This window comes from Phaethon lepturus, unplaced genomic scaffold (assembly GCF_000687285.1).
Source record: "Phaethon lepturus isolate BGI_N335 unplaced genomic scaffold, ASM68728v1 scaffold3636, whole genome shotgun sequence".
Classification (NCBI taxonomy): Eukaryota; Metazoa; Chordata; class Aves; order Phaethontiformes; family Phaethontidae; genus Phaethon; species Phaethon lepturus.
The window spans coordinates 3,597-21,770 of NW_010543912.1; the positions used below are offsets into that span (position 1 = coordinate 3,597).

Genomic DNA, 18,174 nt, shown 5'->3' on the forward strand with positions numbered 1-18,174 from the left:
AAATCTCTCCAAAACTAAGAATAAGAAAAATCTCACATCCAAAACTAAAATAGTGACTGCTGGAGGGTTGGAAAACTTAGGTAAAAAAGTACGGTCTATTACTTATTTCCTTGACCTTCATCCTGAATCATGGAATAATGACACTTTTCTGGAGAAACACTTATGTGAATGATCTGATGAAAATGTTGTGGGTTTTGTTCCCCTGAAATGGTGAACACTAGCAACTGTATCTTAGAAAAATCTTAAAAACATGATTGAATTTGGCATTAACTTAGAATAATTTGTGACTTCGTATAAGTCAAAATTGTCCATCCTCTCATATTTCTGAAGAAGTAAAAACATTTGGACTAGCTCAACTTGACACCTATAAGCTTGTGTGTTACTCCATAAACAAAATAATGACAATCCTTTATGAAGGGCTCTGGACATGACTGAAAGAATCAAAACTACAGAATTCTACAGAATAGCAGTATTTCATAAGCTCCAAATTCCTCATATAAGACTGAGCTCGAAATATAACAAGTGTTTTATTTCAATTTTTATATTGAAGACATTAGTGTTTATAACTACAGAGTAATAGACAGCTTTGAAAGAAAAACCCAACCAAACAACCCCAAACACCTGCTTTACTGTCCGCCTTAACAACAGCAGATAGAGCGAGACAGAAATCTGCAACTGAGGCACAGGATCAAGTTCCAACCAGCCCACAGAAGGAAATACTGCTAATACTCTTTACAGTGCATTTGTACAAGACATTTTGTTAGACTGTCAAACAACACAAAACACTTTCAGGAGGCTTTAACCTCTCTCTGCTTAATACTGAATTTTTGAGAATATTTTCAAGTGAAATTTAAAAACGGCAAGATGATAAAGTTTCTCTGTAGGTGTAAATATAAAATGAAAAATCCATTTGTCACAGAATAAGTATTAGTTACCAGCTAAGGGTGTCTACTGCAGAAAAATAAAGGGAATTTAATTCCTGCTTAAAAATTTCATGTACTCTATAATTTCTATAATACTTATTTTCTCTTTCCAGGAAACAACCAATATGCCTTTTACCGTGTCTCAGCCACGTGTGGCAGCACAGATGCTGCTGGAAAGTAACCTTAAGACACAGTTAGATGCAAAGCCCTGCACTGAGATCTGATGAAATACATTGATGCTCTCTACCATCTATTTTTAAACTGTTCCTATAAACCTCAAATGAAGGAGATGCCATTGTCTCCCAGAGGTGATCTGCTGTATTTAACCACTTTAATAATTAAATTTAAAAAAAAACCCCAAACTTATTTTTCATGCAAGTTAGAAGAAAAAACAAAAAACGCAGACGACTTCGAACTTGAGGATCTGGCATAAAAAGATGTGAAGGAAGTGGAAATCAAAGCACTGTCCAACTCTGTTTGGTTTATACTTCCTAATTATTAAAATTTATTAAAAAAAGAGAGAAAAGCAGGCTATTTAAAGGCAATCAAGTGAAATCATTATACAACTACTCATAAGTGTCCTGACAGCCATTCCGATTTTTGAAAGTCATTACAATAACCTCAGTAAAACACAGCAAGTTTAAACAAACAGGGGTATATCAGCTACTATAAGACAGTATTGCCAAATGCCACGGCATGCAGTATTTTCCATAAGGCCCACCTGTTGAAATAATGTGAGAACATTCACTTTCTGATACATGCAAGTTTGTAGCCTTCAGGGAACAGCTAGGAAACAAACATACTATGAAGGCTCAGAAAACAAGTAAAAACTGGCCCAAATCCACAGTTCAAAATCATGCAACTTTACATACATGCCATAGGGTAGTGGGGGGAAGAGATAACTGTATGTATTTATTGTTTTTGAGCAACCACAGTTGGAAATACAAAGAGGAAAGGATCTGTGAGGGGAACTTCATATACTCACTTTTAGTTAATGTCTGAAGATCTTCAACAGATGGAGGTCCATTTTTCTTCTCATAAGGAATGACGGTTGTTAAGTACTGTCAAATGAAAAAGAGAATTACTCGTTAGTCCTTTCATGCAATTTATGTTGCTTATACTTTATTTAGAAGTATTGTAGCAATTGAAATTGCTGGCCACCAATAAAAGCTTTTCAAAAGATTGTATTTCACAAGACATTAAGATTCTACCTTTCCTATCCCAAAGCTTTTATCACAGAAGCCAACTTTTTTTTTTTTTCAAATTATGGGACCAATTTAGAAGTTGTGCAGCTAAACACTAAAAAAAGTATTTTTTCAATTTTGAAAATATTTTTCAAACTATTTCTTAAAAAAAAAAAAAAAAAAAGAAAAAAAAGTATAAATATCATGCAAGTGTCACCAGTCACATCCAAAATCAGAAAGTAATTCTTTCTTCCTAGGAAGTACATTAAAAAAAAAAAAAATCTTTCCAGGTATATATTGATGTTGCCTTCAAATAATTTGGGAAACTGAGAGCAGTCAGCTTTAAGCTGACTGTTTAGTGGGATCGTGCACCTCATGCCCAGTCATATCCTCTAAAAGCCAGATGGACTCAGTTGTAACTTAAGGGAACATATTGTATGGGATGTTCTGACATCTTACCAAGACCTTATGCAAACACAGGGTATTCTTCTCCCTCCCTTTTCCTTTTGCGTTTTCTCACATCCATTTAGCACAGCAGAATAACGTATACAACACTTCTTAGGAAACAGTTAATTTTCAATTTCTTTTCCAGCACATGTAACCAACAGGTATCATTAGAGAACTACATTCTTACTAAAATTACCAGAATCTATAGCTAGATATAAGGCTGTTAAATCTACAAATGTCAGGGATGAAAGCAGATCTACTAACTCAGAAATCAGATCACAGGCTGTTATTTCCAGCCTTCAGAACTAAGTGGTATTTTACCCCTTACCAAGAAAATAAATTACTAGGACATGTTTCACTGGACCAAATACAAACATTTTCTGTTTTCCTTCTCCTGCAAACTCCACCTTACAATGTTCCTCTCTAACAGTAATAATTAAAAAAAAAAAAAAAAGTAATTTCTTTCTTAGTTTCTGGAAATCATCTTGTTTTTCTCAACAATACTTTACAGCCGTAACAATGTCTCTATAATAACACAATAAAAACTCAATTCCTTGAATTGTTGTGTGAAGGATAACAAACTACGAAAAGGAAGAAAAAATTACTGAAGTGTAGCTTGCTTACATGCCCAAATGTTGTTTACTGTGATCTCTACATTTTTGAAGCAGATTTGACAATATGATAAGCAGCAATTCCCACTGCAATTTGTAATCACCCATGAAAAGCATTCGATATTTGTAAAAATCAAAATGATTAGGACTATCTTGAATTTTCTTATGGAAATATCACAGGAAGAGCTACCAACTTTTCAATGGCTTTTATGCAGTTGGTGGTGTTTTTTCCAACTGCATTATCAGATGGGAACAGGTAGTTCCCACTGGAAGTTTCTCTTTAAACACCAAAAAATTCTAAGTTATTTTCACTTATGTCTTACACACACAAAAAAGGACTAAAATTTTAAAAAGGAAAGTACCCAGTATCAGAGTAATACTACCCAGAAAATAGTAAAGGCAGTAAACACTACTAAAATTAAAGCCTGAAAAGAGTTCTGAAATAACTATACAAACTTGTCATAAACTTTATGTTGCGACTTTACATGTATGAACTTCTGCCTTCTAAGGTACACAAAAAATTGTGTCTCCTTGCATTTTTTTGAGCACAACTCCAGATTATTAACTCTTCTCTGCTAGCAGAAAACACCTGAATGTGAGTTTATAATGACAATACACCCTGAAAAAATGCTCAAATGAATATTCTGAGAGCAGCACTAAGCAACTGAGCATCTGATACTTTTTTCCTTTGCAACTTGCTGCAATAAGGACACAGTATTTTAAAAGCAAGGCCAGAGTATGGTAATGTGAAAAAAACCCCCAAATGCCATAGAAAAAGGGATTTCCAGGACTAAATCATAAAAAAGCTGGTATCTTTCCTACCTTTCTCACCATTTTTCATTTTAAGGTCTTGTTATTTCCATGACTGGCTTTAGGATACAGGAAGGGGACAAAAAAACCCATAACCTTGCTAACAAGGATATAGTATAAGGTAAATCAGGGAATAGTATGATCAATATGAAGAATAACATTAGTAAACTAACTGAAAAAATGACTGGAAAAGTTATCCAATCAGTGTTAACACATGATTATGCTACTTATGTCTAAAAAGTTAGGAGGCAGTCAAAGAAGAAAAGGTGTTATTTGAATAGAGACATACATAGAAAAGAAGCCTTTTAACCAAAAGTAGGAGAGGCTGGCATAGCTAAATATGTTCACTTTATGAAAATACGTGATATTTAAAATAGCTAAGGATACAGATAAAGAACTAAACATCTGCAATTTATTAAATTGTAAAGATAGCAAAGAAAAAAAACGAGCACAGCTATTACTTTTACCAGTATTGAGATAATGTAGAGTGATAAAAACTCTGTTAGGTAGGCTCTGTGTATGTGTTCAAGATCCCCAAAGGTGCAGACAAATAGCTGAATCTATGTATTCATGAACATAGTATATACACATACTATGTAATAAGTAATACATATAATACATAATACATATACCTTGCTTGAGAAAGAAGGCAAGTCCATGATTTCAAATCTCATGATTCAGGAATGACTTGAAAGGAGTTGTTTTACCTCCCAAACTCCTCTGCAAGATACTCCAGTCATCTTCCAGACAAAAGCCTAATCAGTTATGACTTTTAAAGTACCAGGCAGTTTATTGCCTCAATGGACTTCTCACCAGGGTGCAGGGAGCGGGTGGAAATCTAACACACTCCTCTGACACAACTGCATTAACTATAATGGGTGGGTATGCATTCAATAAGGTGAAATACCAGTATTTTGTAATATGTGCCAAAAGCCTAAACAATAGCATATGCATTAACACTTTACCAAAATACAGAATGCATTTAATAAAATACATACTACAGTTCTGAAACAAACCATTAAGTACTACTTTGAAATAAAGCATAAGAATCTTGCTACTGAAGGTGTATGTAACATCTACAGTGATACCCACTGAAGCTGGGTCTCTGTGCTGTATACTTCAACATTTAAATAGTCAGTGAAAAGACACAACCTTGCCTATGGCTTATGTAGTTTCTATCAGTAGTCTGCATTGCACACATTTGGCTGCTTTTAGCATCATGCAGTTTTCAAAGGCAAAAAACCATACAGTAGAGTCCATGCATTTTCTAGATGCTACTCTGGTTTTAGATATATCAGCTTTGAACATTTGAAGAAAAAAGAAAACAAAAACCTTTTTTCAGTCGGAGATATTACCCAAATCCTTAATGCTGAAGGCTGAAGTGTTATGTCTAACCTGATACATAGTCTTCGATTGGCTCTTAGATTTTTACAGACATGCAATGTGTCTGAAGCATGCATTATGCCAAAACAGACTTTTAGTGCGGGGTAAGAAATAAGTAAAGGTTTTTATTTCAGTGCATCAAGATATCAAGTCCTGACTGTCTCAAGCTGTTGGGGAGAGAAAGAGAATTTAGGCTGATCAGAGTCCAGAGGCAGGGGAAGAGTACAATTTTGTCCTGATTTTTCCTGTCTCAGCATGTCTCTTCAACTACTGTCCATTTTCAAGATCTCAGCTCCTACCAAAAGTGCAGGCAAGAATGAGGAAATGACAGAAGATAGCCCAGCACCTGTTTCTCTCCACCAGAGTTTCCAAACGTGTGGCGGAAGCCATTCTGTATGACATTTGAGATCCCTTCCATGCTGAAGCGCTAAAAGTAGTGAAAACATAGCAGAAAGAAAAAAGGGACAGAGAAAAGTTCAGAAGACTATTAATCACCATTTATCAAGACTATAAAAGACAAATGACAAAGACAAGCTCTAAGATGTATTTCAGCACATTTCTATTTTTTCATTCACCTACTTCATTTTTATAATGAAAAAGCAAACCTTATAATAGCAGTTTAGCAGTAGAGCTACATTAAAATTTAATCAAACAAAATCTTCACACTGCAGACCCAATAATTGAGACATGCCCTTTAAGGCCGTTTAATTTTGAAATGTAAAAAGTAGTATTTTTGAAAGTTTAGTTCACAGTACAATCTGCTTTAAAATTTGTGTTTGAGCAATATACTTTTTGAGACACTGCTCATACCAATTTTTCATATTTTAAGCACCTACTAGAAACACTGTTCAGAGATAGCAATTTTCAGCTCTACCACTTCAAATCATTTTATCCTTTCATGCTTCCTTTTCCACAACTGAAGCAACAAATAGCTATCAACTGTATTCCCCATTTTTTGTAATATGATAAAATACATGCAATTAGTTAATAACACACCCATATTAATTTCAAACTCCATTACATAGGATCATGGAATCCAAATAAAGAAAAATATATAATCCAACCACAGGTTTTTTTCCTTGAACTTTTTTTTCCTTGAACTTTGTAATCCTTTTTGCTTGCTGGAGACAAGAAGTAAAAAAAAAATCAAACCAGTTTGATGTTTAGCATAAGGTATAAAAATCAGCTACTGACAAGAACATGGAAAGAAGAAACTGTCAAGCTGCTGACACAGGGCTGTAAGATGTGCAGACCTCAGCATGCTTAGCTGGATATATTTATTTATTTATGGGAGAATAAAATGTGCTGGAATACAGTATTCATTCGCTTTCTAAAGCACAATGTCAGTAAACAGACACAGATGTTGCCAAAGCCATCTTAACTCTTTTAAGATATCCTACTCAAATGAACTGGTATCTTCAAGCTCTGACTTAATTACTGACTTTAATTAGTCCCCAGTTTGCCCATATGAGGTAAAGGTTTTAGGAGTCTAAGAAAGTGATTTACTCAAAGCCTGTATCATGGACAAAGAATTACCACCTCTGTTTATTAAACTATAGCATGTACAGGAGAATTGATTTTCTTAAGAGCATGAAAGTTTAACCTTCGTTCCAAGCTTCGTATTTAAATGAGACTTCATTATAGTTTTAGTTAATAAAATTATTAATTTATACATTAGTTATTAACAGAAACTCGCTCTTCACAAAGTTACTTGAACATACTATCTGTATACACACTCTCAGCACTTCCTTAAAAAAACAAGAAAAGAGTGTTGAAGGAAGGAAGTTTGCACCTCTTTCAGGAGAAGGCTCTCAAAACTGTACTTGGTGATAGTGAAGGGAATTTTCAAAGGAAACACACACATACAGCCTACAGTCTTATTTGGGAGCTAGTTTGTTCAATCCCTCTCAGAATCTAAGCAAGCAATCTGACACATCTGTATCTTGCAGCAACCAAGTATGGAAGTGTCTTACATTGAGACCATGTACAGTTATACCTGAAAGCATCATTCAAGTCTCTAAACTTGAAACTCACCAGAACAGCTTTTGAATCACTTGACTCAAGTTGCAAAACCAAATAATAATTTTTCTTTCTAGTTAGAATACCACTTTTTGTTTTTCCATGACTGAGAATCAAAAAGGAGTACATTTGAACTTTTCACCGTGCTCTTGCAAAGGGATGACAATTTTGTATTGATTTCCAGACACATACTTTCTTAGAGTTCCATTAAAACCTAGCTATGTACCCAAAAGATGACTTTCATCACATGGACAAGATCAGAACTCCACTGAATTATGTCACAGGCATCTTATTCTTATAAGTTTAGAAATAAATTTTGAAGAATTAGTGTTTCATTACAAATGTTTATTTCTCATGTTTGAAAAACAAACCCAAAAACTTTCTGATGTCAAACTGAAGCATTCTTTCTGGGACTTAGCCAAGATCTCCAATACATTAACCACATTTTCTGCATGCTATAAGAGATGTTTAGAAATTGTAACATTAATATCCCACTTCAGTAATTTAAAATTACACTAGACAGTTAGGAAAGAAAAAAAAAATAAAAATCACATTGACAAGATAATAACCTAATTTCTTTCATTCTCTGCCTCCTATTATTCAAACTGTTTGAAATATATTTTTCCTTTTGTTGCTACGTTCTGTAAAAAATAAAGAAAATTACCTCCTCCCTGTATACCTGCACTTCATTTTGGCCTCACCCCTGTCTTTTGTTGGCCATACTAATTCTGCCACAGGTTTCAAGAGACTGAGGATAAGACTTCTACTTTTTTCCTACCTAAAACCCAACATGATCAATAAATATTTGTACAACTACACCAAAAATAATACTGAATTTCCTGTAAGACTAACAGTGGTACACACATACTAAAATTCACACACTGAAACCAAACAGATAAATGAGCTTGCCTACTGACAACAGAACACACAGCAGTACATCCAAAGACAGTAGTTTTGTGATCTTGCGGGGGAAAAAAAAAAATTCTCAATAGGACATGCCTAAGCCTTGTCTGCAAATGAAGGCATGGAAGCAGGTGTACCAGGTATCTTGATGTAATCTAGGACTACTACTTCCCACATGGAAAAAGTATTTTTTCAATCTATAAATAGTTACAAAAATTTTCTTACTGTTCCAGGCATATGACCTTTTTCCTGTTTGCCATTCTGAGGACTACCATTTTTCTGCTTCTTTTTCTTCTTTGCCGTTTCTTTGTGTTCTCTCTGTTTGTTTTGTACTTCGATGAGGACAGAAATGAAGCTGTTTTTCACTTCCTTCTCAAACTCCAACTCATCTCGTAGAGCCAACTGCTGTACCAGTTCCTCAGAATAATCCTTAATAGCAGTCTCAATTTCTTCTAGCAGTTCATTTAACTCAGCAACAGACAATCGTTTTACTCCTATAAATAGTTCATATAAAAAGCAATCTGTTAAGATTTTAAACATGCGAATATTTGTAGGAATTACAAGAAAAAAGTACTCTGAACTTTAAAAAAAAATTCAATTCTAAACCTACATAGAGCAAAACAATATTCCTAATGGAATAAATACATCACAGAAGCAACTAGATTAGCAACAAGAAGACTATTAAACTTTCTTCTTATTTCTGAGAAATCTGAGATAATCTGCAAATATGAAGAGCATGTTGTAGTTAAGGAAGCTGAAGTAAGTGCTAAACTTCTGACACCTCTGTATAACTATTGCTTTCCATCTAAACTCACTGTTCAAATTAAAAGGTCTCCATATTTTCTGACACAACAATCAACACTTTGGCATTTCTGGAATGCTTGGATTTTTACAAGTTAATTCCAAGATAATTACAGTAATCCAGTAATTATACTCTATGAGCGAGTGAATTTTCTTGGGAATATTGCTAAGGTATGTATGCACGCATATTAATAAAAGCTTGCACCAAACTTTTACGATAAGATTTTTCAATGCATTTTAGAAAAAAACAACAAAATGCTCCGAAGTTTCTTTGTCTGGGGATTGTAATCAAAAGCGTGGCCTTGTTTTGACCGAAACAAGGACATAGATCAAAACTAGCTGACAGTCTCATTTCAAGCAAAAATAAGCATTAATAGTTTTAAGAAAGCATGAGACTGAATTCGTCAATGCTAAACCAGAAGCCTGTGAAATGCTAGTTTGGAAACAAAAAACCCTTCAGGTTTGCATTTTAAAGGTACTGTTGGGTCATGTGTTACATACAGTGAAATTATGACCAAGAAGAATGTTCTGAGGTCGCTTGGGTTACAAGTGCGCACGTTCTTTCAGGACTGCTTTCCACTCCCATTTAAGTCTGACACATCTAGGAAGCTAGTTAAGTCCCAGCAGCTGCTATGTCAAAGAACATAATTTTCATCGGCATTTGAGAAACAGCTAGTTCTGGTTAAACTGAAGAGTATAATTGTCTAATTAAGGACACTGCATAGATATTTGTAATTATTTGGTTGCATTGAATTAGTCTAGTATATGTTATGTCTAAGAAAAACTGTTATAAATGAAAGTACCTATGGACAAGTGTTGGAAAACACAGATAAGGCCACAAACTACAAAAAAGTATAGTACTTAGAAGCATCAAAGTTGAAACATGATTTTCCCTCTTAATTTACAGCAGGGAAAATGGATTGGAGAAATCTCCTTGTGACTTATTTACTAAAGAAAAAGCAATGAAACCTGTTAAGACAATGGTCCGTAAAGGAGCCACAGTTTTTCAGAGTAGCTGAGGCCTTAGACTGTGTTCAAACACTGTAACAGTACCATATGCTTAAGGATCTAAATTCCAAGTAGGTTGAACCATCCATCGCCTATACTGTTGTTTAAACTATCCTAAGTATGCAGCATGCAGGTTATGGCCTCTACTTGTAACATACACATCTTGTGTATGGGACATGTGGTATGTGGTACATACCACATTAGGTCTTAGCGCAACAATAACTTCTTGCAAAGTCAGCTCTGGTTGTCAGCAACAGCAAATAGCAACATCAACTCAAACATAAGCAGGGGGAAGAAAGGTAAATTCAGCGACAAGATTATCTGGTGCTCTGTGGGTACAAGAATAGGCTTTACAGTCTGTGAAACTGAGTATACTCTGTGGTAAAAACTAGTATAAGTTCCACATGCATTCAGTACAAAGGACAATCTAAAAAGCATAGGTTGCACCACTGTGTTGTTTTTGTGAAAGAAGACTAGAGAGAGAACCAGTGAGTCCGAGAACCAGCTTCACCACCTAAGCAACAATCGTTCCAAAAATACAGATGCAGATTACCCAACTGCTATCCTAACTTGTTTATGATAGATCAGTTGTTGTGATCAAAGCCTACAAAAGGGCTTCACAGGAACTACTCAGCAGGTGAGTGAAGACAGACTAATTCAAACGCAGAAGACTACTTTGATTAAATCTTAGTCATGTAGGCTAATAAAGGACTTGCCTGTGTTGCCAAAGCTGTAACTGGTTTTATTTTTGGACTGTCTTAATATATTGTCTTTTCCTATCCAAGAAAAAAGTAAATACAAGCTTTGTTTTCCCGTTCTCAATCCTAAACATTAACACCTCTGACTTGTCTTATAAAAGCCAGACAGTTTCTAGGAAAACCCTGCAACAATTTCAGAGATGCAGACTAATTCTGAAGCAGTTTCGCACACAAAAAAGGTAGCAAGAGTTTTTCATAAAAGTGACCTGAAGGACATGACAGCAGATTCTGAGAAACTGGTGAAGCAAAGTTAAATTATCTGCCAAAGTAACTCAATGCATTGTTTGGTCAAGGCTGACCTTTAAATCATAAAGATGCAACAGAAAAGATGAACTCCTGAGGCAAAGCAAAATAAATATGATATGAAATACCAAGCAGGATTGATTAGCTCCAAACCTAAGGACATATGGAACTGTCAGAAAAGCAGGAAGCCCTGCTGAGCAGGATACACTTTGCTTTCACATTCCTGGAATTTATATGTTGAGACAGCCAAGAATCCAACCATGAAAATGGAGTCTCCTCCATAAATCCGAAGTGTAGCAGAAACTGTAAGTCATGTCACAAAAGCTCAGCCAGTTTTCTGAATCTTTTACAGAATTTATATTGCTGGCTCAGACTACAGGAAAGAAAGCACCAAGCTTTGCAAGAGTGACCAAAGTAGAAGGATCATCTAATAAATACTCTTTGTGTTCCTATCATCTTCTAGAATTGATTTTGACAAATATGCAGATGAAAAATCTCCATCATGAAATTAATCACACATTTCTTTTACATTCCATTCAACCTACTACAATTAAACTATACATGTAATTTCTCCTTTCCTTTTATATAGGGAAGAACAGATGGTTTCACTTGAGTTGAAGAAGATTCAAAATTTAGAATAAACTTTGTAAGTTGACAAAGTCTTCTATTTATGTTCCAAATCCTAGTTTATCCTTTCAGGGAATTTTGAAAATATTTTTGAATGCAGGTATTTCATAAGAAGGACTTGCTATAAATCAAACACATGGCAAACTTACCCTTTAAACTATTTTCAATAAGCATAGAAGCAAAATACTGAATAAATATATCACTTACTCTCTTCATAGCTGTTGTTCGTACTGGATCTCTTGAGTGTCTGAATTTCCTGGGAAAGTATGGAGAGCCGATCTGATTGGGTAGGTGTTTCATCATCTTCGGGATCAGGCGATTCCTGCATCATTTCCTCTATTTCTTCAATTACCTTCAAAAAATGAAAACCCTTATGAAAACCCTCTCTGGACAAAGAGAAACAGCCTGCGATTTGAAGCAAAGCTGTTAAGAGCTTAAGGCTTGCTTTTTTAGCTTTCAATTAGCAAAGATGCTGCTGGGTGAAACTAATACGACGGCTGGATTGAGAAGAATCAACAAAATAATATTGACATTTCCTCCCCATCCTGGCTCTCTGGGAAAAAGCCTACCTCTTCAAGGTAAATTGGTAACATGTAACAAGTAATGTATTGAAACTACAGAGTTATTTCTATATGAAGGTACACAGGGTTCTGCCTAGAGAACTGAACTAAAGAATGAGCTGGAATATCTTTTCTGAGTATTTAGTTAAAGGAAAACAAAAAAACCCAACAAAAATCAATACTGCGCCCCCTCCCATTTCACTACACCTCTCTAAGCAAAATAACAACAACAAAAAAAGTTCTGAATAACCTGAAAAACTGTTGTGCTTATGAGAAGTTTTATGAACTGATCCATCATAACCTGAAACTGATTCATATTCCTCGGCATAAGACCTAAGCCAGACGGAAAGTATGAGAACAGAAATCCTGTGCATAAGAGCTTACTTTGCGGTATAGAAATGACCATATTTCTACAGGCTAAATTATTAACTGACCAGCGGAACAAATAAAAAGATCAACTTTCACAGGTTTGAAGGCTGTAGGCATTGCTGAGATCTGCCCCACTGTAAAAAAGAGCAGCAGCAGTTGAAGTTATCCTGCCTCCAGTACTCTTAACAACCACGTTCACCACAGTTCACACAGGAACTATTTAAATAACAAGGAAATACACTGTTGCGTTTCCTCACTAAAGCAGGATCTTAATGGCCAGTCGTTAACCTTCCTGAGAAGGGCAATTTTCAAGAGAATTTAAGTAAATCCATGGATTCCAAACAGAAGCCTTTAGACACCAAGCAATTTGAAAGCTGAGTAGCAGAACTGTTGATCTGCTCTCATATTAGGCAAAAACTTCAAACAATTCTCACTAACCACAAAGCCATGTGAAGATATGAATGGCCATACAGTCATGCTGGAAAACTATGAACTCCACAATACCACAAACATTCTGAAAATATTTTTCTTCTTAACACATGTGTTTCATTTAGTAGTATTTCTGACTAATTTGTGGGAAGAAATGTATAAAGATTTCAAAGACCCTGGACTATCAACCTCACCTGAAGCATCTGAAATACTTTTCAAATCTGAATGACTTAGTAACATCTCACACATTATTAGGACCCTAAATAAAGAACAATCAAGAAGCTTAGCTTTGGTACAGCAAGGAATAAGAACAAAAAATAATTACAGATTAAAAGAAAATACAATATCAACAACACTATCCTTGATGAATACTTTACCTGCTCTGCTGTGAAGAGTGGTTCATCATTGATGCAGGAAACAATGATAGAATGCATATCCAACTGTTCTCTTAGCTCTTCGTCATCTGACAGGTCAAGGTTCAAGTTATCGTTTACCTAGAAAGCATGAAAATTTTTTTATATATATATACACACACATACACACACACACACAAAATACATTTACATATATAAAAACCAAAAGGGGAATGAAACAGATTCTTTGCCCGTAATAATGGAATCAATTATTCTTGCTGTCAAATATCGGGAAACTAAAGTACCTTAACAACCAAAATCAAAACTGCAACTGGAGAAAATTAAAATAGCTGTCAATCTTTCAACTCTTTAAATACCCTCAACATATAAAGATCATATACACAATAACATGCAGACACTTGCATGGAAAGCAGTCAATCCAATGTAGATATTTAGATCTTAAATGAAGATAGACATTTGTCAGTGTGGGGTAAAAAGCTATCTATAATCTCTAACATTACACAAACCTGTTATTTTACATGTTTTTATAGTTCTACTTTTTCACATAATGAAAGACATGAAAAAAAGTTGTTTTAAAAAAACAGAATATTGTTATATCCCCGTTTGTTTTAAAAATATATTGTTGAATATCTCAGGGTCTTTTCAAAAAGAAACACAAGTAACACTGTTCCCACACATAGATCATCAAATTACACTCATCCTTCAAAACCAAAGATGTACATAAAGTAAAAGATTTAAGTCTCCTCCTTCATCAGTCAGGTATATTTTACTCTCACACAGTGATATATTCTAGTTTATTTGCAAAGTTGTTTGCTTTTTCTGCACTTCGTCTATTACGGGATTCCAGCCAAACCAACCCAGAAAAGCCCCCCAGCCCCCAAAAGCTGCAACCCCTAACTTTTGACATTTTGAGTCTATCGGTTTAACTGATCTTTGGGCTAATTTACAAGCATTATGACCAGCTGTAAAGTCCTTGGTCTCACCATATCAGTTTTCAATTTTTGTTGCAATTCCTCCAATGTTCCTGTTTTCTTCAGAATAGTTTTAAGATTCATTTAAGATTCGTTTCACTTAATAGTTTTCAGATTCATTTTGAAGACAGTACTGATATCCACAGATAGCTAATCTATTGGGGAAAACATACTATTTGTATATTTTCAGCCATCACAATGAAGTCAAACGTCCACTTTTTTCTAGAATCTGAATTCCAAGAAACATGCAGTGACAGGGCTCCACTAAGAATATTTGTTCATCTACTGCACAGATACATCCCAGTTTTGACATTCTTTAACATCTGGAGTCCTCAAATGTTTTTCCATGTATATAGGATTATGACAACTGTGGGATAGTTAAGCAAGGATAACAGTTTATCTGAGGTCAGCTTCCCCTCCTGACATCTCCAGAAACAACATTTTGAGAGACTATCAGAATATATTCTGATAACTTAGCCTACTAAACCACCTAAACCAGCCCAAACTACAGCTGATGCCAAAAGGACCACCTGGCCTTCCACCAGCCACTCTCCATGCCTGTTTGTCCTCACACTCCTACCAGGGAATGATCTGTTTAAAAGCAATCTAACAAAATTATAATAAACAAGCAACTGCGCAGTCTTGTTCCTTGTACCACTGTATAACACTTCCACCCAACTACTTCTTTCACCATCAGAGCTATACAAATGTGTTCACAGATCTGTGATGTGAAGCAACAAAGATTAGATCAATCAGCCTCATTCATCTTTTTTTTTTTCTTATTAAAACAGGAAGAGAAATACTTTAAGCACAAGTCCAACAGCATATTATTAGTTTCAAACACATCAAGGAAGTGTTGCTTAGCTGTTCGTAGTCATTGTAAGAAAGTTAAAACAAGCTGCTAGCTGGTCCATATGTGTTGCCACATATCCAGAAATACTGCTGAAACACAGAGAAGTAGGAAAAAAGTATGTCAAACGCTCCCAAACAGATGGGCTTTACACATCAAAAGGCATGCCAGGTGGAGGGAAAGCTGAAAAAACTTGAGATATGTTTAATCCATAAACTGATTTTCCCTCTACTGGCAGCATACCTAAGATTCTTTCTAATCCAGCAACACCACTTTACATTTTTAATGTAATTCCTACATAGCTCCTTGCAAAGAGCTTACAAAAACTATATGAAACATTTTTTTTGTATATTATACGTAGTTCCTTATCAAGAAATCTATCAGTCTTCCAGTCCATTTTTCAGTCACACAACAAGGTCACAGCATGGGAGGTTGTAAGTCTTTTTACTTTAAATGTAAGGATTTAATTACTCTAAAACCACTTAGAAGATCAGAACAAAGACTCTAATGAAAATGAGCACAAACACAAGTCAAATTCAAGGGATAATCATCAGATGCAAACTGAGAAAGCAAGCTCCAAATTGCCATCTTCCCTTGCTGAACCCCAAAGTATCCTCCTCAGCAGAACAATCTTTGTTCCTGTTACAGTAAAAAAAAAGCTGTGGATTATATAATGGATGGCAGAAGTCAAAGCATTACCCTATTCGCAGGCTACACACATAGGTATTTTTACAACATAACTCAATTTCACTATGTTTAAAAGATAAGCCACTCATTTCCTCAGAAGACCGGGGAGATGGGAATTCTTCCTAGCTTTTCTTCCTGAAGCTTTTTAATCCACTTTTAAGAAGGTCAGAGGACAACCCTTTTTATAAACCTCTCTGAAGCTCTTCGTTCCCTGCTTCCTCCCCAGACAACTATTCTACTTGTTAAATAAGAAAAACAAACTAAAACAAACTCTAGCACTTTTGTGTCTCTTGGGTCGGTCACCTTTCCTGTAAAAAAAGCCACCTTAGTCTCCACCTGACTGCAGAATGTGATGAATGTAAAAAAAGTCCACACTGGATTTACTAAATCAGAATGCTGCTGCCTCTCTTCCTCCCTTACTCAGAATAGTGTTCAACATGAAACAGACAGTAGGAAGATTTTATGTAAAATGCTTTCTCATTTTGCATTTTTCTTCTGTCATGCTCTGGCTCTAATGAACAGCCACCTAAAACTAAGCCTGAATTATTCCAACCCAAGGAGATGCAAACATACATCAATGGTTGGTTGATTTTTTGATTTTTAAAAACCTCTCATGTATAATACCAAGCACTAGAAATATTTTAAGCCATTTAATAACAACACTCTTTTATACAAATGCAAATTGTTTTATTACCCTGCTGAGTATAAGAGATCCAAAGAGGGTATTTCTGCTGATCAGAACTTACCCCTTTTTCTGAAAGATTTAGTGTTGGCAAGTGCAAAGCTCTGGTGTGGGAAGATTTCCAGTCAACAGGCATTACATTACCATAATTATCAGTCAAAGCATTCCAAATCCTGGAGAGAGGGATAAAGGAACAAAAATGCAAGCCTTAGAACAAGCAGCAACTGATCAGCAGTAAACATACTTGTAATGATAATATATTTCTACCAACAACTATTTTTTCCTCCCTAAATATTCATCTACAAGTTACTGACAATATTTTAATAATGTTTTGAAGCTAAGAAAAAACATTTCTTCAGAAACATAATTTATTGCCCTTTTTAAACCAACATTGTATATACACAAGCGGTGAAATAAAACAGTGCGATGAAGAGGCAGCTTTACTACTAATTATATAACCATACTCAAAATCTTTTTTGGGTGTGGATGAATTTAATGAAGTTTGAGCTCAGCTATAAATTCCTTTCCTAGTGTTGTTCCTGTTTTCCTTGCTTTTTGCACCTTAAAATCAGGAATTAGCAAAGACTGAGTAGCAAATTCTGAGCCAAATATTTTTTTTCTTTCTTTCTATTTATCACAGTATAATGAACATGCACAAGTTACACTAAAATTCTGAAACAATTTTGTTTTATCCAGAAGTACTCTTGCTGAGCTCGGCCCACCATTCTTGCCTACAGTTGATCTTAGTTAAGTCTACAGTGTATAATCTCTCTGGCTGTACTTGAGCCTTGCACACGCAGCCCTATTCTGGTATACCAGGTCAGATTTTGAAAGAGAGCAGCCCTGTTAAGCAGGTTGCTGCCTCAAGCCAGCTAACAAACCCTGCCTCTAAGCACTACACTGTGGGTGCATGTTTGGAGTGGTTGCCTAGATAGGCTTAGGGGAGGTCAGAGGAATGGCTGAGACAGGCAGAGAAGGGCAGACGGAGCCTCATCACTGCACAACATGTCTCTGATTCATGGTTCTCTAACTTACCTCACTTCATACCATAGATATCTCGTCTTTTGCTAAAAGAGGGTTTTTTTTTTTTCCCCTTCACTTGGTATAAGACACACAATTTAGCTACCTCCGTGTAAAGAAAAAATGCAGTATTTTTAATGAAGATAAGCTGACAGAAATTTACTGTAAAGTAACAAGTATAAATACTTGTAAAATATTGTTAAAAACAGGAAGGCAGCATAGATCAGAAAGGCTCTATTGCTCCGGGGAAAAAACAATTAACACAATTGTAACTGAGATCCTGTTCTCCATCTGCTTTCCATACTTTCCATGTTTAATTTCAAACACTGAAACAGCAGGCATTTTGCAAAACGCTAATCAAATATTACCCTCAGTCACTTCGCATTTCAGAACAGCTACTTTTGCGTCCCCCAGGGGTAAGAGGCACAGGGTTGCACGCACACTTCCCTGGCAGTTCGGGGAATGCAACCAGGAGGCTCGATGTCAAACCAGCGCCGCCGGCTCGGCCGCTCCGG

The 18,174-nt window shown here is 35.6% G+C and overlaps 1 protein-coding gene across 1 annotated transcript in view; it reads right to left on the reverse strand.

Moving 5' to 3' along the window:
- The window catches only part of FEZ2 (fasciculation and elongation protein zeta 2 (zygin II)), a gene marked incomplete at both ends in the record, with an annotated part of 17,552 nt that extends 740 nt beyond the window's left edge, over positions 1 to 16,812 (reverse strand). Inside the window, 6 exons of the mRNA XM_010288477.1 lie at positions 1,909 to 1,984; positions 5,705 to 5,785; positions 8,506 to 8,774; positions 11,925 to 12,069; positions 13,453 to 13,569; positions 16,704 to 16,812. Coding sequence (XP_010286779.1) covers positions 1,909 to 1,984; positions 5,705 to 5,785; positions 8,506 to 8,774; positions 11,925 to 12,069; positions 13,453 to 13,569; positions 16,704 to 16,812 — 797 coding nt within the window. The remainder of the gene's footprint in view (positions 1 to 1,908; positions 1,985 to 5,704; positions 5,786 to 8,505; positions 8,775 to 11,924; positions 12,070 to 13,452; positions 13,570 to 16,703) is intronic.
- Positions 16,813 to 18,174: the final 1,362 nt, after the last annotated feature.